General features: G+C 40.5%; 1 protein-coding gene across 1 annotated transcript; it reads right to left on the minus strand.

Annotated features, from left to right (window-relative positions):
• Positions 1–7368: 7368 nt before the first annotated feature.
• Positions 7369–13772, minus strand: fjx1 (four-jointed box kinase 1). Its single transcript, XM_066701045.1, has one exon. It carries the CDS (start codon positions 13532–13534, stop codon positions 12203–12205), a length of 1332 nt encoding a protein of 443 aa, XP_066557142.1. The 5' UTR covers positions 13535–13772; the 3' UTR covers positions 7369–12202.
• Between the last annotated feature and the right edge of the window lie 10826 nt (positions 13773–24598).

Raw genomic sequence — 24598 nt, forward strand, 5'->3', positions numbered from 1 at the left:
ATGTATTTGCCAAGTGCAGAATTCATGTGTACTTGGTTTTCCATTTGTATACCAATTTGGCAACTGCAGCATATAGATGAGCTTTCTTTCATGGAAACATATAATGTATCCGCATTTGCTTCACGCCATCTTGTGTATTGTTCTGGGCTCCCAACTTGTCAGCATCTCCCCCTTCCAGCAAATATCTTGCTTGTCTTTGTTCCTCTTGCTCTGTGTTAACATAGTGTAATTTAGATTTTGCAGTAATATTTTTGAAATCATGTCCCCTAGATGTGCGTTTTCATGTAACAACTGTGGCTAGCGAGGGATTACTATATTTCATTTTGTGTGTAAATGGTGTCTTTTGGTGTTTATTAGGGGGAAGGGGGTTCATATCTTCCCTCCACTGACTTCCACTATAGTGTTTAAATATAATAAATGGCTTGGCACTGTGCTCCAAATGAGATCAGCTGATCTTGAGCATTATTCCCTTAATTATTTGTTGAAATTGGTACTTAAGCAGAATGAAGTTGGAAGTGATAGATTAGCACAAGAAGACTAGGTATTGTTTAATTAAATCCTGAATATACTGGTGTAGCAGTGCTCAGTCAATTTTTTTCATTGTGCTGAACAAATACTCTTTACCACATACTGTGTAAAAAAGCAAGTAAACGTCTTGCTTGGATTTGTAAAAAAAATAGTTTTATCCATCCATTTTCAAAACCGCTTATCCATGTGGGTTGCAGGGGACGCCGGAGCTGATCCCGGCAAGCATAGGGCGCAAGGCAGGAATGCACCCAGGATGGGACAACAGTCCATCACTGGGCACACACACAGGGCAATTTGAGTATGGCCAATTAACCTAACCTGCATGTCTTTGGATGGTGGGAGGAAACCAGAGTACCTGGAGGAAACCCACACAGACACGGGGAGAATATGCAAACTCCACACAGACAGACACCCTAAGCCAAGACTCAAACCCAGGGCCCCTGGAGCTGTGAGGCAGCAGCGCTAACCACCGTGCCACCCAAAATAGTTTTAGTGTTCTAAAAATAAACAACATGTACCTTTAATAATTAGGCTATTTTTACTGTGAGGGTTTAAACATAGATAAATGCATTTTTTGTTTGTGTGTGCATATTTTCGTATGCGTGTGTTTTATGTCCTGTTTTGAACAGGACCCATCTCCCAGTTAAAACAAATCTCCTGGTTGATTGGTGATTATAGAGTTTATGGGTGGGGAGAGGGGAGATATATTCATTATAGTCTATATAGGGATCAAGTTAATTTCCTAATATGATGGAGATATTGGATACCAAACCCATAGGCAACTACAAAAAACAGGTGATTAGTATTATCAGTAGTAGTTGTAGTAGTAGTAGTAGGAATAGTAGTACATCTCTCCCATAAAGTACAACATTATAGTGTTAACGTCACTCAGGACTGAAAAATTGACAATAGGTGAAGCGACGCACCTGGTACGATGTGCTGGTGTGTCCTGGGCTTTAGGGTTCTGGTGGCAGGGGAGCTCACGCTGACTGAAATTCAAGAAATCACTGCAGCCTCTTGTTTATCAGCCTTGCTAGTAAGCATGAACTCAAAGACCAGAGGTTAAACCCAATTGTTTTAAATTTGTGCATTTGTGCTTTAGATAAAAATAACATCACTCTATCGATGCTCTCTTACTTACTAATCAATGTGTCAGGGTTTAAAAGTGAAAACAAAATTGATGATACTTTAAATGAAAATGGGGACATGCTATCATAATTCTCAAGACTACTGTCTGCAATAATTGTCTGGACTGAGATATTACTAAGTGACCATATTAGTATCCTTTGTGAAACTGTCCAGTACCTTGGCCAGGAAAATACTGAGTCAATGCTGTGGTTATGGAAAATAATCAGGGCTTAATTAAGGTGCCAGTCAGTACAGGTATAATCAGTTGGGGACAAGAACTAAACAACACACAGTGTTAGAAGGTGAAGCAATTGAATTGATTGCAGTAAAGAGAATAATACACTTGAATGCATCACAAACCTGGCATAACTGCTCTGTAGTGTGTTTAACCCTTTAAATGTTTGTAATTTTCAGTATAATACTTGTCCATGTCCAAATTGAAAAACCAGTACATTCATTATTTCAATGCAGCTAATTAATTTGAATAAAAACAAATATTGTGGTTAAAGCATAACATTGGGGGAGTTTACATGCAGTGTTTTTAACTCGTGACGTGATAATGCGGCCACATAGTAGGACAGGGTCAATCACACCTTACACCTTTTTTGTAATTTTCCTGCAAAAACATCACTGTACAAAGCTGTACATAGAGCTAATTTACCTATTAATTCACTTTTTTCCCTGTTGCATGACGTTGGGTAAATTCATTCCAAGTGCAAATATTTTAAACCATGTAAACCCCGAGAGGATCATTTCTTCTTTGACTCAATATTGTAAACTCCGCCATCGAAACCCTTTGTAAATGCTGTAGCTTTAATATATATTTTGACAACTAGCGTACAAACAACCAATTGAGACACTTTATTTAGGATTATCATATAATCCCCTGTACACTTTAAACCACCTTATGTTTTATTGATTTCAGAATGTAAGTGTAAATGCAGATTTGTTATAACACACAAACATAATATATTAAAGTCCATCTTCTACTGTATATGCCCCTACCGACCCCCTCCTCCTCTCTCCTCTCCACACCCACCACCGCTCTCACCCACAATCATCCTTCTCCTGCCCTCCTTCTCTCCCTCCCTCCTCTTTCCTCCCATCCCTTCCTTCTCAAACCATCAATCTTACAACCCCCGACAAAACAGATTAGACATGTTACAATAAACAAAACAAAAATAAACAGATTCATTTATTTATATGTTACACTCAGTTTACGCATTATAACAATAACACCCCTCAAAAAATAATGCAAAAAGCATGTGTACAATGTCTCTATATCATGGTAATCAACAACGCCCCCCAAACTCTATTTATTTATACAAATAAATAAATAAATACATACATACATACATACATAAATAAACATCTGCACTTTTAAATTACAGTTTGAATGGCTGTGAAATATAACCATCCTGTTCAAAATAAAACAATAGTCTGGGTTTACCTTTCTCCTCTTCCAGATCACTGCTGGACAGTTATTTGTCTGACTCTTTTCAAACTGCCTAACTGATGCAAATTGGTTAACCCTGAGCCAGATTGTTTGGCTAGGCACTGATTCAGTTCAGATATGCCAGTGGAAATAAGTAAAAATGGACACTAGATATTGTTAGCCAACACATATCACTTTTTTTTAAATATATGTAATACAAACTGTAAGAGATGAGGATGAAATTTGCCCTATCTTGTTTGGTTGGTTTAATTAAAGGTACACAGAGAGTCAGCTTCAATTACATGGCTGGGTAATTGGGTAGTTGTTTCAATGTTGAGCTAGCAGTCATTAATGTTGACTTTTTCCTTGAACAAGACTTTGAATACCTGAATTAAATCATTGCTGGGCCCTTTTTTAATTTTCCTTCAAGACAAAGTACTATACCATTTCTCGACCTTGAATTGTCTCTAGAATGGTGGTTTAACATGCAACATGTTAAATTCAACAAAATATTTTAGGTGACATTGTACTAGTGCATTGTACAATTGTAATATTATTCCCTTTGCTTACAATTAATTTCCTTTTTTCTACTACACTGTTACTAAATATACAAGACTCTAGAGCAGAAGGTTAGAAATCTACATTTAATTAATATTCTAGTCCTATACCCTAGCCCAGAAAAAACAATAATCAGATATCAAATAGTCAGAGGGTTAAATTTCTACTGGCTAACCTAAGACAGTATAGGTGCACATATGAATGTACACTCATATATTGGTGTTGGCTGTGGGTGGGTTTTTATGGGTTTTAATTATTTGTTTAGGGCTAATAGCTAAAACTCCAACCCTAGTCAACACCAATATTTGAAGCTAGGTCCAATCAGCTACCCATCCTTTTAAGACAAATCTAATTTTATGGTTGAAAATATTGATGTAAATATCGAAGAGCTGTGGCATAGAATAGGTGCATGTAGTTCTTGTAGTTCTCTACTAAAGATTATGCCACAGCTAGAAGTTTTCTTTCTTCATCATCTCTCTTTTCCACATTTCATTTTGGTACAACATGAAATCAGAATGGATTTATACAGGAGTTTTTGCCACAGATCAATACAGAAAATGTCCATAATGTCAAAGTGAAAAATATAATCTGCAAATTGTTCTAAACTAGTTACAAATACAAAACAAAAAATACCTGAATGCATAAGCAACACCCCCTTTGCTATGACACACCTGATTGAGCTGTGGTGAAACCAATTGTCTTTAGAAATCATGTAATTATATGGAGTCCACCTCTGTGCAATTCCCACAGTCCCACAGTTGGTTGGTACAATTCCTAACAAAAACTACATCATGAAGACAAAGGGACATTCAATGCAAATCCTTAATAAGTTTCTTCAAAAGCAGCAATCAGGGGTAGGATATGAGAACATGTCCAAGGCATCGAATATCCCCTGGAGCACAGTAAAGTAAAGTCCATTATTTAAAAAATGGAGAGAAAATTTCACAACTGCGAATCTGCCTAGATCAGGCCGTCCTCAAAAACTGAGTATCCAGCGAGAAGGAACTAGTCAGGGAGGCCACCAAGAGTCCTACAGCAACTCTAAAGGAGTTACAGTCTTCCATGGCTGAGCTGGGAGACACTGGGCATACTGCAACAATACCCAGGTACTTCACAAAAGTGGCATTTCCGGGAAAGAAAAAAACTCACATCAAATCTCGGCTAGAGTTTGCCAGAAGGCATGTGGGAGACTCTGAGACCAAGTGGAAGAAGATTCTATGGTCTGATGAGACCAAAATAGAGCTATGCTATGGGGATGCTTCTCTGCATCAGGGCCTAGAAACCTTTTAAAGATAGAGGGCAAAATGGATGCAGCAAAGTACAGAGAAATCTTGGAAGAAGTCTGCAAAGAGGTCTGGGACTTGGGAGAAGATTCATCTTCCAGCAGGAGAATGACCCCAAACAATCCCATTGAGAATATGTGAAAAGAGTTGAAAATTGCTGTTCACCAAAGGTCCCCATTCAATGTGATGGAGCTTGAGCAATAGTGCAACGAAGAATGTGCAGAAATTGCTGTGTCCAGATGTGCAACGCTGGTAGAGACTTATCCACATAGACTCATGGCCGTAATTGCTACCAAAGTTGCCTCTACCAAATATTGACTGAAGGGGTGATTAATTATGCATTCAGGTATTTTCTGTTTTGTATTTGTAATTAATTTAGAACAATATGCAGATTATATTTTTCACTTTGACATTATGGACATTTTCTGTGTTGATCAGTGGCAAAAAATCCTGATTATATCCATTCTGATTTAATGTGGAAAATTAAATGTGGAAAAGTCCAAGGGGGATGAATACGTTTGAGAGCCACTGTATATGTATCATACTTTTACTTTAATGGTATGCAATGCCACTGTTGCTTTGCAAATAAATCTTGCACATTACTTAAACAAGATCAGCCTTTTCTAAATGCAAAATTACTTTCCTTTAGAATTTTTATCAAATGGATAATTTTACTCTAATTGATATTTAACTCAAATTGATATTTCTATAAACTTGATAAACATAAATAGAGTAGTTACCTGCCCCATTTTGTCCCTTTTTGTGAATGGTTATAACATAAGAAAGTTTCAAACTATTGGTATAACAAGTATAACTGGAAAAAGGCCCTGAACATTGATACATTGAAAGCTATGTTCCTGTAATACTCCTGTAATATGTTAATATGTTCACATTATTCAATACTGTGGTTTTGGTTTTTTGTTCCTTTAAGAAATTCCATGTGGAGCTATGTCTGTCTTTATATAATTTCATAACTTGGATGTGGATTTCCCAAAGTTCCCTTTACTTACTAAGTTTCCTGATTTATAGGAGAAAAAAGTTTTAACAAAATAAAAAAGACTAAAATCCAGGAAATGGAATGTAGCATATAGTTAAATAAGCTTTCAAAAACCAGCCTTGTGCATTTTAGTATTCCACAGGTTCTAAGACTCAGTGTTTTGATGTTATGGATGAGTCGTTTTAAAAAACGCAGTATCTGCAAAGAATACTGATGTAATATTCATATTCACAATGCTCCTAGTATCACTGATGAGCAACAGCAGGCAACACATTATAGACTCTTACCTGAGTTAAACTGGAGAAGATTAAACGTTTCTGTGTTTATTCCAGATGCTGATAATGATGCTGTGAAATGATCAGGCAAATGGGGAATTAAGGTACACTGGCATCTGCATAAATTTGTGAATATTTGAAAAACTACAGAGGCGCATTAAGAGCAGTTATTACAGTAAGTAAATAGAACTATAGGAGATCCGTATCCAAATTATGAAATGATGGATAAAATACACAGAAATAGCTCCTAATGGGGTTTCTGAAAGGAACAAAGTGTAGCCTTTGATGATTCAAAGAAGCTTTCTGAGGATTCTAATTTCATATTTATTCTGCCTTGTCATTTACACAAAATTACAAAGTAAGTCTCCTGTAAAAAATGCATGGCAATTCGCCTGTTGACAGAAAGGAAAATTGCTGCCCCATATATCATTAGACACATTATATGCTTTTGCATGGATGAAATAGATTTCAATTAGTCTTTCATTTACAATGGTTTGAGGACACAATCATATTTAATGTAAAATGTTTTAAAAAAATGTAATGCCAAAAATCGAATTGTACTGTAACGTATGTAAAAACACATGGCTAAAAACAGGTGTGTTGTAATTGAAATTATGTTGTTTCATATTTTACCTGCACATTTTTGGATTTTGGATTTGCTACAGGCAAAATCGTTCCTTCCAAAAATGAAAAAAATAATACCCCACAATGTTTTACATATTTTGGGCCAAAGGTGTCTAAATTGTTGAAGTCGGGTAAGTATTATTTTATTTATTTATTTTTCACTGTTGAATAAAATCTAGGGGACAGATTAAATCAAATCTTTGACCCACCCGCTAATACAAAACTACAGAACTGTACTCAGTTGCGGCTTTATTTTGAGTAAGATGGTACTTTCTTCTAATCATAAATGTAACCACTATGATGTACAGGTTTGTGGTTTGCTATTAGCTGGTGGGTCAATGTTTTGATTTAATCCGGCCCTAGATCTAAGTGAAAATGTAGTATGTTATGTTTTTCATGTATGTATGTATGTATGTATGTATATATCCTGGGTGAATAAAAATATACAGAAAATAAGTTTTGTTAAACCACTTTACACTGTGTTTTGCACACAAATCTTAGATACTTTGATTTAACTTGTTTCATTTCACAATTAAAGCATTTTTATGAATATTACATTTATCTTTATTGATATCTTCTAATTGGTACAACTGTATAAACAAAGAAAATAATATAAACTGTACATGTGCTTTAAAAAAAACATAAAGTGCTTGTTTATTTTTTTAACCAGAACAACTGATGACATTGATGACATACAGCAGATAATTTGACATAAAAAAAACAATAGTTAGTTATGAAACAATAATCAATTTTCACAAAAAAATAAAATAATATTCAACTAAGTGGAATGAGGGAGGACATAAAGTGTGTGGATTTAGTTGGGTAAAAGCAGGTTGTTAGGTAAAAAAGATACCTGATTTATCTTTAGAAACATTATTAAATTTCCATTACAGTCCAAAACTGGTAGGAGGTTCAACTCATGTGGGTTCAACTCAACTGAAAAAATCTGTCACATTCTTAATTTCAGTAAAACACTGTGCCAAGCATCTTATCAGTGAAAGACAGCCAACACTAGATTTTGCCTTAGATGTGATCTTCCAAATGACAAAAAAAAATTTGAAAACGTTTCTGAAATTAAGCTTTTATATTTTGTTTTACCCAGACAAGTAAAAGTAATTGAATAAGTATTGACTGTTGTTTCTTGGAACATTTTACATTGTTGGCATTGAGGTCAAAGCCAAGCTTTGTATAGTGTATATTTGTCTTATTAAAATCTAACTGCATCAATGCAAATGCATGCCATGAACCACAATGTAGCCTTTTCTTAAGTTTACTTCCAGATACAGTTAAAATCAAAATCTTAATGTCTTACAGGTTTTCCAATAAACTTTAAGATGCTCTCCAATATATCAACTATCTTAGATTTAAGATTTTTACCTTCCGGTATACTTTTCAATATTCTGAAACTCTATTTAAGTGTCTGAACTAGAGCACTTCTACCTTGCTTTTTGTATCATCATCATTTTTTGTATTTAAATTTTTTTCTTAAAATACCACCAATAACACCAATTATCTGCAGCAGCAGTAAGACTTAGGGACAGATTACATCAAAACTTTGACCCACCCACTAATAGAAAACTACAAACTTGTTCATCATTTCTGTTACATTTCTGATTAGATGAAAGTGCCATCTTACTAAAAATGAAGCCGCAACAGAGTACAGATCTATAGTTTTCTACTAGCAGGTGGGTCAAAGTTTAGATTTAATCCCAGCCTTAGTAATGTAATCTGTTTTGTACTCCAAGCAAGTTGTAAGTGTTGAAGTTGGGACACATGCATGATTTACATATCTAGAATGCATCCAAAACAGAGTTAAACAATTACACACCACAATAGATCATAGATCCTTCCATTTTACCGTAGTTTTAAGTAACATTTGGTTAGTGATTAAACTTAAAAATGAAACCATAAGAATCTTCTAACCAAACACACAAGTGTTAGAATACAATGCATAATAGTGACGTTTACCAGTACATTCCTAATTAATGTGTTATTCTTTCATTTTATTCCAGTGCTGACCCCAAGATGGAATGAAAACAACACTTGAAAGAGGAAAACAAATTACAGAATACTGTAGAATCAATAAGTTCTTGCTTAACATTTTTACATTACACATTAATGAACCCTTAATCTTTAATAGAAATTTATATTATGAATATTTGTATATACCATGTCACATTTCCCATCAGTGTATCAGTACTATAGAGAAAATTGCACAATTGCTCTGCTTGACTGTTCTGTACATAACATTTATTATTTGATCAATTATCATCATCCACTTCTGAATGGATTTTGTTTTCCTAAGTATGAAATTATAGTGGTGAATCAAAAAATACCACACCCTTTACTTAGGATGGATTTTAATTTCACTTTAAGGCAAAATGTTGTAGCTACAACTACATCACATCTAGAAAGCTGAGTTTGTAGAACTCTTCAGAAATGTTGCAGAATGCAGAGATCCACTTTGTGACTGTGTATGAGATTTGCCAGTCATGCAGTAACTTAGATAAATGTTTAAAAGCAGATGCAAAAAGAACAGTGTTCCAAAAGCTTGTGAAAGTGGCTTTCAATGGGCAGCAGTGCATACAACGGCTGCCTATTTATTTAGCAGACTACGAACTATAGACTGCTACAGTGAAAATTCAGCTAAGTGTAGCTAAGTTGCCTTTCCATGGAATGTACTTTTAATAATGAGATCATTCACGCATAAGAGCTGCTCTCTACACCTACAAGAATGTGAAATATGTCTGTCCAATGTAATAAACAAAGATCTTCTATCTTCTAATTATAAAAATGTGGCTCATTTCTCTTGAGAATGGTAGGTTTTTTTAATCAAGACTTCTTTACACTACAAACTAACCAAACTACACCCCCTAGTCTAGTCACAATAAGAGAAATACATGTTAATTTCCAAATGTGATGTTAAGCTTTAACATATGAATTAGATTTAGTACAAGTTACATATCTGTCTGAGGTTTCCCTTTAATTATTTATAGAGCACAAACACTAAAATTAATGATTCAGAATGTTTTCTCAAGTACATAATTCTAAAAGTAAGAAACGTGTTTCTATAAAAGATTACAAACTCAAGAGGGTTTTATTTCAATAACTCATTTTTGCATATTAACCAAAGATTTATGGTTATGCAAAAATAAAAGAAAACTTTTGTGTAACTGGTCTTTGATTAAACCCCCCTGATGAGTAGGAAAGATGGAGGATGTGTGTCAAATGTTGATTATGGCCTAAAGCTGTAATGTTGTGACCAGATGGGTGAAATACACCCTCTTTTAAGAATAGGATGTAAAATAGAGGAGCAGATATAAGACCTTAAGAGGCTTGGAGGAATGCAAAGCAAAAAACTTAATTATTACTTATTTAAATTAAGGAATGGGAGGTGAAAAATGCAAGTTTCTTTCAGGCAACAAGCAATGAAAACAAAGTGTGTTTAACAGCATATGACTGAATGAGAAGTTAAGCTACAGACTGGCATGTTCATACATGTACATTTAAAAGGATCTGGCTGCAATAAGACTGATTATGATACCAAACAGAAACAGTTTCAACTAAGATTAGACCTTATATAACCTGCGGGGGGACACATAGGCGACAAAAAAAGGGTTTTAACTTTTCATCAAGATACATAACATAACACACCTTTAAAAGTCCTATCATAAATCTCATGTTGTACATGACATTAGCAGGCATACCTTAAACTGCAATCCCCAATAGAATAGAAAGCTGCTTCCTTGTGCTCTGAAAATGACCCACTTTTGCTTGCACAACACACATCCCATATTGATCCCCACCAGGCTTAATATAGGCTCCAATGCAATCATGTCGTTTGCAGGCAACTAGACCTTATCACTTGCTATTTGAAAAACTCTTATTATTCCTTGGATCCAGTACAAATTCACACCGTACACCTTTAAAAAATGCTTTTGCACATAAAGCACTTTTTAGAAAAGTCTGAAATTGCCTACTACAATCATCAGAGGCTGATAATTATAAAGGAGTTGAAAACATGTTGAGAAACCAGATACGTTTAAAGTGAAATAAAATACAGTGACATTATAAGAATGGCTGTTCGCATGCATTCAAATTTGGACCTTGAATAAGGTTTCTATTAGTCCTTATTATAGTACTTATTTCTTGCTTTTACTAATGCATTTTTTTCACTGATTCCCTTTGCTTGGAAAGTGGTTTAAAAAGCTAAATGGAAGAAAGCCTTGCTATGAAACCAGATTGTTTGTAACCTACAAAATGCATAAATTATAGGGGGTAGGTACAAGGTGTTAAATACAACTGGAATATAGGGTATGTAGCTGATCTAGAGCCGAAGACAAAGCCCTGCATGGTAATAAGCAAAGTCATCTTGTGGGGTATTAAGTCCTGTATTAACTGGCAGTGGGCACAATTACATAGGCTGGCATGTTATATTGAAAGCACTAGGTTTGGAGTAGCTCATATAGGTCTATACATTTGACAGAGATAAAAGATATTTGGATGCCTGCATTTCTACATTTTGTTAGAGATGGCTTTTTTTTCTGTGTAAAACAGAAAGTCGACCTATTTAATAACCGTTGTTTTAAGATGCGTGAAATAATGCTAATACATTCCCCACTCCGTTGTGCATAAATCTTTCTTTAAAAATAAAAATAAAAATAAACAATATCTAAATAAGTATCTTTCTAAACACTATAAAGTTGATTTAGTATAAAGTAAAAGTTTGCTAACAGGGATGCCCATTGCAATGTTAACATACACACACCATAATGCATTTTGTTTTTAAATACTTGTACTCACTTTCACAAAATGAAATTCCAGTTTCTACAGAGACCTGAACTATTCTACGTTGTATATATGAATTAAGGCTTCTATACAATCCTGTTTTCAATAAAGATTACCTAAATTGTATTTAATTATTTTGATACAACATAATAAGGCTACTATTGACGCCACGTTAATTCAGAGCATTGTCCTGATTCACCACAATCGCTTTGTTGTAACTGGTTACCCTACAGGCTACTCCATTGCCCAAGGCAGGGCGCTTCTATACACGTCTGAACAATATTCAGCACTGCATCAGAGACAATTCTGCATCTTATGATCAACGTTTCTATTTTTAAGGCTTCTTTCCATGCACAAATCGCTTTTTTCGTTGCATGAACCTACAGCACTACAGTGCCACAGGTATCCTAAAATTAGAAAAGAAACATTAAGCTTTTTTTCATAGAGGTAGCTCACTGAAATATTTAGACAGGAATATAAATTATAAACATAAAACTCGTTAGTTTGTTACAACTGTGTCTCTAAAATAACTTGTTTTCTGTAAGTGGATGGTTGGGGGGTCTAATAAGGTCAAACATTCCCCAGATTATAGCTGGCTGTAGGTTCCCTTACATTTCAGGATGTGTTTGTATAAATGGTCTATTCTGCTTTGTAGGATCCCAGCCTGCTCGTCAGAAAGAAACCCCAATTCTGCAGCCAGAGGCTCGCTGTCTCTGTAGAGATCCAGCAGCCGACTGTGTGCGTCCCGCAGGCGGTGCAGCTCTATGATGTGCTTTGCGGTCCTTCTCCTAAAAAGACACACGGAGGCTAGGAGCGAGTTGTGGTATTTCTCCCACATGTGCAACACCCGATAGCCATGGACCAGCCCTGCCTCGTTGTCTATGAACACCAAGCCGCCCCCCGGAGATCTGTGGAGGTTACTGGTGTCCCTCTCCATCACCCGTGGATCCCACTGCCGGCTAAACAGGTTGCTGACCAGCCTGTCGAAGTTGGCCGTCAGGAAATCAAACAGGACGAGGTCGGTCCACTGCATGAGCTCCAGCACTTCTGCCACAGTCCTGCTCTCCAGATCCTCCCGCCGCGGGTGCAGCCTCCTGCCTTCCTGTCGGAGGGGCGTCGGGGTGATGACGCCCGTCAGGTTGGACACCCATTCGGTGAGAGACACCACAGCGTAATCGGACCAATGCAAGTCCACAATGTCCTCTTCCACCCCGGACCACTGCTCGCCGCCGGGATTCACCTGGGAGAGGGCGAGCGGGGGGAGGTTGGCAATGCCCAGCAAACTGGCCAGATAGTAGGAGAGCGTCTCTCCCTGCACCTGGTCCGCGTTGATGCCATACCTGACACATGCCTTCGTGCCATCAGAGAAGCTAGCCAGGCGGTTAGACGTGCGACCGCAACCCGGTACGAGGGAGACAATCCGAGATGCCCGGGCTTTCTGACTCCAAGCTCGGGCATGGGCTTCACTGAAGCCTATTGGCGACAGTGCCTCCAGGCGCTCACTCCAGAAGATACCATCCTCTACCAGCTCGCTCAGTCCGGCCAGTTCCTCCTTCTCGTTTAAAACGAAATCAGGCTGTCTCCTCTGTTGGACGGTGTCAGCCGGGTGCCCACCGCCACCAGTGTAGTTATTGGCATGATCGTTGTGGGAAAAGGGCGGTCTCTGCGCCGGGGGCAGAGCGAGCAGGGCTCGGAAAGTTTTGGGAGAAAGGTCGGGCAATACAGCCGCCCTCGGGTGGCTGAAGCCGCGCTTGTGCCGATACAACCCGCTTTCCAGGGCGGTCCAGACGTAGAGGACAGACGCACAGGCGCACAGAAACAGCACCGCAAGCGAGTTCGCCAGCAAGAGCCTCATGACCACAGACCACAGCTGTCCTCCCCTGGGCTGCACTTTGAAAATGCGCCCGGCTCCTATCATGCCGTATCAGTAACCAAATGTGGGTCAAAACAGTATTCCAAGTTCCCACCTAAAAAGGCAAGTATCACTGTTCATCGTGCCTCCCGTTGTAATCCCTGTTCCTGGGACTGAGCTGCTCACAAATCACAAATCGAAAGGCTGCGTTTAGCAGACCGTCCTTCGCTCGTCGGTCTTTGTCTCGCCGCGTCCCCGCGCGCAGCTGCGTCCTCCTCTCCCGGCTCGCGGGTCACTTTGGGATGAGTTGCGCTCGAGCTGCGAGGGGCACCAGGCACCGCACCACGTGACTGGAGCGGCATGCGGGGAGGCGGGGCGCGGGGAGAGGGGGGTCCCACCGGCGGGGCTTCTTAAAAGAGCAACACAGCACACTGCGAACTGACAACTTTGCTTGGTGAATAGGAAACATGTACTATCAAGCTAGCCAGACATTTCTCCTGATTTATTTCAGATTGTGAAAACATTTATGAATCCAGAAAAAATACATTAGCAATGTTTGTAAACAACATGTATTCATTTTTGTTTTTAACTATTTTAACCAAAATAAGTATTCTTTATATATATATATATATATATATATATATATATATATATATATACACACACACCAATCAGCCATAACATTATGACCACGTGCCTAATATTGTGTAGGTCCCCCTTTTCGAGGCATGGACTCCACTAGACCTCTGAAGGTGTGCTGTGGTATCTGGCACCAAGACGTTAGCAGCAGATCCTTTAAGTCCTGTAAGTTGCGAAGTGGGGCCTCCATAGATCAGACTTGTTTGTCCAGCACATCCCACAAATGCTGAATTGGATTGAGATCTGGGGAATTTGGAGGCCAAGTCAACACCCTGAACTCGTGATTCATCAGACCAGGCCACCTTCTTCCATTGCTCCGTGGTCCACTTCTGATGCTCACGTGCCCATTGTAGGCGCTTTCGGCAGTGGACAGGGGTCAGCATGGGCACCCTGACTGGTCTGCGGCAACAAACTGGGATGCACTGTGTGTTCTGACACCTTTCTATCAGAACCAGCATTAACTTTTTCAGCAATTTGAGCTACAGTAGCTTGTCTGTTGGATCGGACCACACGGGCCAGCCTTCACTCCCCACGTGCATCAATGAGCCTTGGCCGCCCATGACCCTGTTGCCGGTTCACTGCTTTTCCTTCCTTGGACCACTTTTGATAGGTACTGACCACTGCAGACCGGGAACACCCCACAAGAGCTGCAGTTTTGGAGATGCTCTGACCCAGTCGTCTAGCCATCACAATTTGGCCCTTGTCAAAGTCGCTCAGATCCTTACGCTTGCCCGTTTTTCCTGCTTCTAACACATCAACTTTGAGGACAAAATGTTCACGTGCTGCCTAATATATCCCACCCACTGACAGGTGCCATGATAACGAGATTATCAGTGTTATTCACTTCACCTGTCAGTGGTCATAATGTTATGGCTGATCGTTGTATATACATATTCAATTACTAAAAAATTATTGGAGTACCTCCAAGACTCTTGGTTACAATATATAGTGTTAGTAGAGTGTATACTTTAATTTACCTTAATAAATTCTGTTTTTTTATATAGATGTCTTCAAGATGCTGTGCTATCAGTGGTCATAATGTTATGTCAGTGGTCATAATGTTATGGCTGATCGGTGTGTGTATATATATGTGTATATATAATTCTAAATGTTTCATACAGTATATATAAAAAAAATATTGAAACTTGCTTATTGCAGAGTTTGTATGGTAAATACACACTGCTGTATTACGTAGTTTACATGCATTCTCATTTAGAAGCTATGTGCTTTGTGAATGATACAGTAAATGTAATGTGCAAAATGAGTACATTATTGTTCTAAGCAATTGTATCCATGTAATTAGCAACTATGCATTAAATTAGTCAATTTACCAGTATAAAGGGGATACTACCCTGTCATAGCAGATTAAAATAATCTGTTTCTCTCATAATTAATGTTCTGCTATGGAATTCTGGATAATACTACATGAAAGCAATGATCTATTCACTGCTTCACTGTTCATTCCATAATCTTCAGTATCTATGATTAAGGTAATTGCTTTCTTAATTTTTCATATAAATTATATGAAAATGAAAACGGCTTACATGTAACAAACCTGGAAGTCCTAAACATCATAATTAGTTTCCTTTCATGTAGCTATAATCAATATATAGGATTTATCAAATGACATATGCAAGATTCTACAAACATTTAGTTATGTTATAACATGTAGACATGTCCAAGCACCCTTGATTGAATAAATGCTATGAATTCACACTGACACCTGTTAAAAGCAATTATTCTGCCTCAGTAGACTTTAATACATGAGTTTGGAATTTTTAACATTTTCATCAGACTTACATAGTAACACATGTCTATATTGTTACCTTTCTGTTCAGAAGTTGCAAATATATATATACATTTTAACACACAGCAATCTTACACATCCTAATGTGGCAGTGTATAGCGGAGGAGGGGCTATGGTTGCCTAATCAATCTTGACTACACAACATATTTGATTTACCTGGAGCAAGAGGAGCCCTGATTGACCAAATATAGTAAATTACACTGTCAGCAATTAAATGACATATACATCAGCCCTCAATAAGGCAATTCCCCCACACAAGCCACTTTCAAATAAATGAAAGGTAAGGAGGCATATATTATATCTAAAGAATACAGAATTTATTAAAGAGGGTTTCCCCACACAAATCAAACTAAAACAATGACTTTGCATTACATCTGGCTCCAGTAGATGCAGTACCGATGGGTTCCACTAGGTGGACACAATCTTGACACTGACAGCGGAATACGGAATCAATGCATAGTTACTGTTTAACTATCCTGATGGCTGTAGCAGCAGGAGCGCCAGGGAATCAAGTAAACATATGTAAACTAACGTAATGTAAGTAAATACAAAATAAAAAGGTGTCTTGAACAATTTAACATGCAGAACATGCAGAAATCAAGTGCAAAACCCAAATGAAATTAACCAATACCAGGTATTCTCAACAAACAAATAGAAATATATATATATGCAGAATCATCCGTTATTTACTTACTTACTTTACTTTAATTTTAATATGTGTGCGTTGGTGGGGAATTCGGGATGGAGGTGCAAGTCTTGACATTTTGCTTTATATGTGTAGCTGAAAGCCCATTCCCTTTTGAAATATATACCTATGCTTGTAAGTGATGTTTAGCTATTGCAGGTTTTTGGAATGTGTTTATCAACATAAAGTAAAATAAACAGTGAGCAAAATTAAAAGGTCATGGATTCAATCCCAGATGGGGAACACTGCTTACCCTTGAACAAAAGATTTATCCAGTAAAAACTCAGCTGTATAAATTTGTAATTATATGTAAAACATAGTATGATATACACTCACCTAAAGGATTATTAGGAACACCTGTTCAATTTCTCATTAATGCAATTATCTAACCAACCAATCACATGGCAGTTGCTTCAATGCATTTAGGGGTGTGGTCCTGGTCAAGACAATCTCCTGAACTCCAAACTGAAAGTCTGAATGGGAAAGAAAGGTGATTTAAGCAATTTTGAGCGTGGCATGGTTGTTGGTGCCAGGCGGGCCGGTCTGAGTATTTCACAATCTGCTCAGTTACTGGGATTTTCACGCACAACCATTTCTAGGGTTTACAAAGAATGGTGTGAAAAGGGAAAAACATCCAGTATGCGGCAGTCCTGTGGGCGCAAATGCCTTGTTGATGCTAGAGGTCAGAGGAGAATGGGCCGACTGATTCAAGCTGATAAAAAAGCAACTTTGACTGAAATAACCACTCGTTACAACCGAGGTATGCAGCAAAGCATTTGTGAAGCCACAACACGTACAACCTTGAGGCGGATGGGCTACAACAACAGAAGACCCCACCGGGTACCACTCATCTCCACTACAAATAGGAAAAAGAGGCTACAATTTGCACAAGCTCACCAAAATTGGACAGTTGAAGACTGTAAAAATGTTGCCTGGTCTGATGAGTCTCGATTTCTGTTGAGACATTCAGATGGTAGAGTCAGAATTTGGCGTAAACAGAATGAGAACATGGATCCATCATGCCTTGTTACCACTGTGCAGGCTGGTGGTGGTGGTGTAATGGTGTGGGGGATGTTTTCTTGGCACACTTTAGGCCCCTTAGTGCCAATTGGGCATCGTTTAAATGCCACGGCCTACCTGAGCAATTAGAAATGGAAAAACAATGCACAACTAAAATAAATGTATAGTGACAAGAGCAATAATTTCAGAGGCAAGTAAACCCTGCTTTAGAATGAACAAACAACCCAAAAAAAAGTGATGGAACTTACATTTAGGTAAAAAAAAAACAAATGTAGCTATACTTCACACTTATTGTTCAAACAGGTGTAACATTATTTGGAGCTATGAACACAATCCTAAAAAAATCTAATTTTGGGGATCCTTTAAAAAAACAATTGATTATCATTGTCTTAGCTGCTAGTCTAAAATTTTATTTCAGGTTCTACAATTGATTTGGCCATAGCTCCTACGTATTATTGTTCCTGCTTGCACCCTGCAAAATACATATTTTTAATTTGATGTAATTAACAATAATAGATACAAAATAACAACACCTACAGTGAGGGAAAAAAGTATTTGATCCCCTGCTGATTTTGTACGTTTGCCCACTGACAAAGAAATGATCAGTGTATAATTTTTATGGTAGGTGTATTTTAACAGTGAGAGACAGAATAACAACAAAAAAATCCAGAAAAACGCATTTCAAAAAAGTTATAAATTGATATGCATGTTAATGAGGGAAATAAGTATTTGACCCCTTCGACTTAGTACTTGGTGGCAAAACCCTTGTTGGCAATCACAGAGGTCAAACGTTTCTTGTAGTTGGCCACCAGGTTTGCACACATCTCAGGAGGGATTTTGTCCCACTGCTCTTTGCAGATCCTCTCCAAGTCATTAAGGTTTCGAGGCTGACGTTTGGCAACTCGAACCTTCAGCTCCCTCCACAGATTTTCTATGGGATTAAGGTCTGGAGACTGGCTAGGCCACACCAGGACCTTAATGTGCTTCTTCTTGAGCCACTCCTTTGTTGCCTTGGCTGTGTGTTTTGGGTCATTGTCATGCTGGAATACCCATCCACGACCCATTTTCAATGCCCTGGCTGAGGGAAGGAGGTTCTGACCCAAGATTTGACGGTACATGGCCCTGTCCATCGTCCCTTTGATGCGGTGCAGTTGTCCTGTCTCCTTAGCAGAAAAACACCCCCAAAGAATAATGTTTCCACCAGCATGTTTGACGGTGGGGATGGTGTTCTTGGGGTCATAGGCAGCATTCCTCCTCCTCCAAACACGGCGAGTTGAGTTGATGCCAAAGAGCTCAATTTTGGTCTCATCTGACCACAACACTTTCACCCAGTTCTCCTCTGAATCATTCAGATGTTCATTGGCAAACTTCAGACAGGCCTGTACATGTGCTTTCTTGAGCAGGGGGACCTTGCGGGCGCTGCAGGATTTCAGTCCTTCATGGCGTAGTGTGTTACCAATTGTTTTCTTGGTGACTATGGTCCCAGCTGCCTTGAGATCATTAACAAGATCCTCCCGTGTAGTTCTGGGCTGATTCCTCACCGTTCTCATGATCATTGAAACTCCACGAGGTGAGATCTTGCATGGAGCCCCAGACCGAGGGAGACTGACAGTTATTTTGTGTTTCTTCCATTTGCGAATAATTTCCCCGAGGTGAATTCCACCATCGCAGCATTGGTGTCCTTGCCCCCCCTCTCTGCAACGCCAAGGGACCTGTCCTGTCCTAACAGGCAGTGCAGGGTGACAGAGGTGATGCTCCGCCGAGAATATGTGGCTGGAGCCCAGGCGGCCTGCCTCCGCAATACGGGGTCCCTGCTGGCCCACTACATCACCCAGCTGGTGGAGGCCCTCAGGGGCCCCACAGCCTACTGGGGAGACCTCCTACTGACAGTCATACACCATGGGGCACGTGCGAATGGCCATTCCTTGGCAGCCATTGTGGTGGCATGTCAACTCTGGCTGTCCCAGGCGAGGCGAGTCCCAGATGGATGCCCCCATCTCGACCTGGGTTCATGTTTGGACCTTCCGTGGAGGACATACTGGCACACTCCCTCCAGGAGAGAGAGCAGTCGCTAAAGCTCGCCCTAGTGTTCCCCCAAGCAGCACCTCTGGGCCAGGCCAGCAGAAACCTGCAAGGCTTAGAAGGCCAGCCCCCAGGCAGCAGCAGCCCTGCCCTACTGCTGACCTGCGCCAGGGACTCACCGCCAGGCAGACGCCTACCCAGGCCCACCACGGCACAGCCATGCCAAACGCCAGGAGCCGCGGCAAGAGGACGGGCAGTGGACCCCCACTTCCCGCGCAGCGGCCCTGAAGCGTTCTAGGAGACTCTGGCCCACCCATACATCCCCCAGCAACTCTCCAATTAAGAACATAGAACATAAGAAAGTTTACAAATGAGAGGAGGCCATTCGACCCATCGTGCTTGTTTGGTCTCCATTAATAACTGAGTGATCCAAGAATCCTATCCAGCCTATTTTTAAATTTTCCCAAATTTTCAGCATCTACCACATGCTGGGGAGTTTGTTCCAGATTGTGACTACTCTCGGTGTAAGGAAGTGTCTCCTATTTTCTGTTTTGAATGCCTTGAAGCCCAATTTCCATTTGTTGTCCCCTGGTGTGTGTCTCTGCTGATCTGGAAAAGCTCTTCTGGTTTGATGTGGTCGATGCCCTTCATGATTTTGAAGACTTGGATCAAGTCCCCACGTAGTCTCCTCTGTTCCAGGGTGAAAAGGTTCAGTTCCCTCAGTCTCTCAGTAGGACATTCCCTTCAGACCTGGAATAAGTCTGTTTGCTCTCCTCTGAACTGCCTCTAGAGCAGCGATATCTTTCCTGAAGTGTGAAGCCCAGAACTGTACACAGTATTCTAGATGAGGTCTAACTAACACATTGTACAGTCTGAACATTACTGCCCTTGTTTTAAATTCTACACTTTTGACAACATACCCTATCATACTGTTTGCCTTTTTTATTGCTTCCCCACATTGTTTGGATGGAGAAAGTGATGAGTCCAGGTAGACTCCTAGGTCTACCTGGTGCATTACTTCATCTAGTACTATTCCTCCCATAGTGTAATAATAGTGGACATTTTTGTTACCTGCATGTTTTAATCAATCAATCAATCAATCAATTTTTATTTGTATAGAGCCCTTCGCAGGGTAGCCACAGAGCACTTTACAGACTGGTAAACATACAACAAATGTACAGCAAAATAAAATACATAAATACAATAAAATAAAATATAGGCCTGTAAACATTTTACATGATCTAGAATAAAGTGAGTGAGCATTTAAGTAAATAAACCATTTAGGCACGGATGAGAGAAAAACAAAAAAACTCCTATGGATGGCATGTAGAAGAAAATGAATCTCTGGGGGTCCACGGCTTAGGGCCTAGGCCTAATTGTTGCCTCCCCTCCAGGCAGTATGGTTATTACAGCATCAAGGAGATCAGAAAGTTCTTGATCAGTGCTGCTGGCTGTGCTCTTCCCTCTGGAGGACGCCTCTCGCCGGCCATCAGGGGTGGGGGGGTTGGACCATCAACAGACTTTGGGTTGCGATGGCTCGTCAGACCTTGGGTGTGGATGCCCCATTGACCCTCCGTGGTGAGGTGCCTCTGGGGTGGGTTGTGCCTCATCAGACTTCCATGGTGGGGGACAAGGTGCCTCGTTGGACCCTCAGAGGGGGCTGTTGCTGGAAGACAAGAAGGCAGTCATGCTCAGATACTGGTAATGCAGTGCAGGACATTTCCAAAGACAGTTGTGCAATTGCATGTCCATGGCACACCGTTGGCACTATGGGCTAGAAAAACAGAGACTAAACAGATGATATCCCTTTAGGTGATATCATTCGACGACATTATATTAACTTTCACAGTTACGCAGACGACACACAATTATATCTGTCAGTAAATCCTAACAATACAATATACAATGAAAAAGTCTAGCCCCTCGAACTTTCTCCAAGTGAATGGACACAATGCTGGCTGCCCAGCATGGGGGTCCGCATCCTCAATTATCTAGATGACTGGCTGGTCTGTTCGAACTCCAGGGAGCAGGTTCAAGAGCCACACGAGCCTGATCCTCGACCGCCTCTCCTTCAGGTCAACAGAGAGAAGAGCTGTCTTGTGCCAACTCAGCAGTCAATTCCATTGCCATGCTGTCCACGCTGGTGCCAGAGAGTGTTGCCTCCATACGTGCGTCTCTCCCTCTTCCGGTTGAGAGCCTGCCCCCTTCTAGCGGCTGTGTCCCAAACCCTCCCCCTCGGCCTCCTTCATCTAAGGCCTCTGCAGTGGTGGTTCAGGTCCCATGGGATGCATCCTTGCCGTGACAGAGCATGTCGAGTGACAGTCACTCAAGCATGCTCCGTTGGTGGCAGAGCCCTTAAAATTTAACTCTCTGTGTGTCCTTGGGGCCAATCTGCCACCGAGTGGTTTTGACAACAGACGCCTCCAAGCAGGGTTGGGGAGCTGTCTGCCATGGACAGAGAGTCCGGGGAAGTTGGACTCAACTGGAATTACGAGCTATGCTCCTCGGTCTCCTTCACTTCATGCTGGCCCTTCGGGGCAGTCATGTTTTAGTGCAGACAGACAACACAGCGGTGGTTGCCTACATCAACAGGCAGGGAGGTTTTCGGTTGCACACACTATTCGGCTAGTGCGTGGTCTGCTTCTATGGACGCAGCCTCAGCTGCGCTCCATCAAAGCAGCTCACCTCCCGGGCATCTCCAACACGGTGGCGGACCTCCTCTCTCGGGGAACCCCCCCGTGTCAGAATGGCACCACCAACCGCTAGTGATTCAAGCAGCTTTGAGGTGGACCTCTTCACTTCGGCAGAGTCCACACATTGTCCCCATGGTTCTCCGTTCGGGATCAGTCAGGGAACCTGGGGATGGATGCGCTAGTCCACATGTGGCCACGCGGTCTCCTCTACCCATTCCCACCGTTCCCTCTTTTCCAAGTGGTTCTGGAGAAGATCAGGCAGGAACGAGTGACAGTTCTGCTGGTAGCGCCTCGTTGGCCTGTTAGTGAGGGCAAGTGTGCCTCGCTATGTATATATGTATACAGTCTGTGGCCCCACCCTAGCTATGCTAGATGTGCTGGAGGCCACTGCTGCTGTGTCCAGCGGAAGGCACTTGAGTTGGTTCTTGTTGCCACTCTCTCTTACCAGCACGCTGCCTCCTCCCTTGCGACAGTTTGGTTATACTGTAACCCCTCCCCCTTGGGCAGTGCTTCTAACTCGAAAGATAATGATAGGTTGCGTATGCAACCGTGGTTATCTGAGAAAAGAAGCACTGCCCACGGGTTGCAAGGTCGCCCGGGAGTTCTAGCTCCCGACAAAAAGAGGAAGTCTTTGTGCAGACATCATTGAAAAGCTGAGCACCTTTTATACAAACAGGAAGCGGAAGGGTCCTGTTTGAGTTATGGGCACAAGGGCCAATGGTAGCTTTGATAGACAAATGTCTTCGATACGTTCCAGCGTGCGTGCTGGAAAACCCCTCCCCCTTGGGCAGTGCTTCTTTTCTCAGATAACCACAGTTGCATATGCAACCTATCGAGTGCTGCTAGTTGAACATAAAATGCCTGTGTTGCCACTGATATGAGAGGTGGCCGTACCCCTCTACTTTCAGTTTTTATACAGAACTAAGCCAAACTTTTGGGCTCTGTAATTCACAAGGTTTGAAATACAACATACATTGTATATTTCTGGGGGGAAAAAAAATTCAACCACGAACTGCCATTTCCCCTCAGCAAAGGGAGCGCGCGTGTATTCCAACATTCCATTCTATAATAAGCGATGATGACCGTCAGGTTTGATTGGAATTTTAATGTTGTATTTCTTATTTCCTTGTTTCGTCTTTTTAATTTAAAGTGTCAATGCATGCTCTCTGTTGTTGTTGCATGCGGGATTCATTTGAAGTGTACATTTGTATTATTGCCCATATTATGATGAAAAATGCATGAATGAATATGACAGACAGGAAACGAATAAACTGAATCCTAGTTTCACACTGCCATTTGAAACAATCATGCATGACTCTGGAGATGGCGAGGCTTCAGATACAGGTGCAGGAAGCCCGGAGAGCCATTTGCTTAATTTGCAAAATGTGGATTCTGCAGTTGATGGGATAGGAAAAGAGATGAGGAAAGTGAACGACTTGACCTCAGAATGGAAAGCTTCTGGTAGATGAAAGAGACAGAATAGACACAGAGAGGAAAGAGAGGGGGGTTCGGTTGTATGAAGCTGAGGTGAAGATAGTTAAACTGAAAAAAGAATTGAGAACCGTTTCAGACAAATTAGCCCAGATGATTGTTAGAAATGTCAATAAAAGGATTAGACGCAGAGATTACAAAAATCAAGAAATGCAGAGAGAGGTACTTCAATTTAGGGAGGAGAAAGATCAGATTGCATTGGCTAATGCTAAGTTAGAGCAGAGCATTTAGGTGCTAAAGGAAGAGATGCAGAAGCAGGTGCATAGTAGAAGAAAAGAGACCATGAAACTGAATAACTATAAAAGAAAATCTGCAATGGATGGTGAACAGAACTTAAGTGTGGCAGACAAGGTTAGAGTTAAATGAAGAGGTGCTGTTCTGGCAGGGCGAGTATGAAGAAGTGAAGGGAGAGTTGGACAAGTTCTTAGAGAACAAGACCAAAACATACATGGAAAATAGATACACGGATGCTGTAAGTGAAGTGTATATGGACTTAGTTGCTAATATGGGAATTAGCGCACATATGGCATCTCAGGTTGTTAGAGTAGTTTTTAAAAAACTGTCGTACACAGAAAGACTTCCAGGAGACACTTTCTGCAAATATATAGTCCTGGAAGATAGGAATGTATCACAGGTATGGCACTGCTGGCATCTTTTTTAAGGATGGTACAAGGATGCTTTAAGGACTCAGGGAACAGGCATCAGGCTCTGCTCAGTGTACAATTGAGACTGTCAGAGAAATGGTTCAGGACATAGTCAGAAGTGGGGGATGT

This window comes from Amia ocellicauda, chromosome 4 (genome assembly GCF_036373705.1).
Source record: "Amia ocellicauda isolate fAmiCal2 chromosome 4, fAmiCal2.hap1, whole genome shotgun sequence".
NCBI lineage: Eukaryota > Metazoa > Chordata > Actinopteri > Amiiformes > Amiidae > Amia > Amia ocellicauda.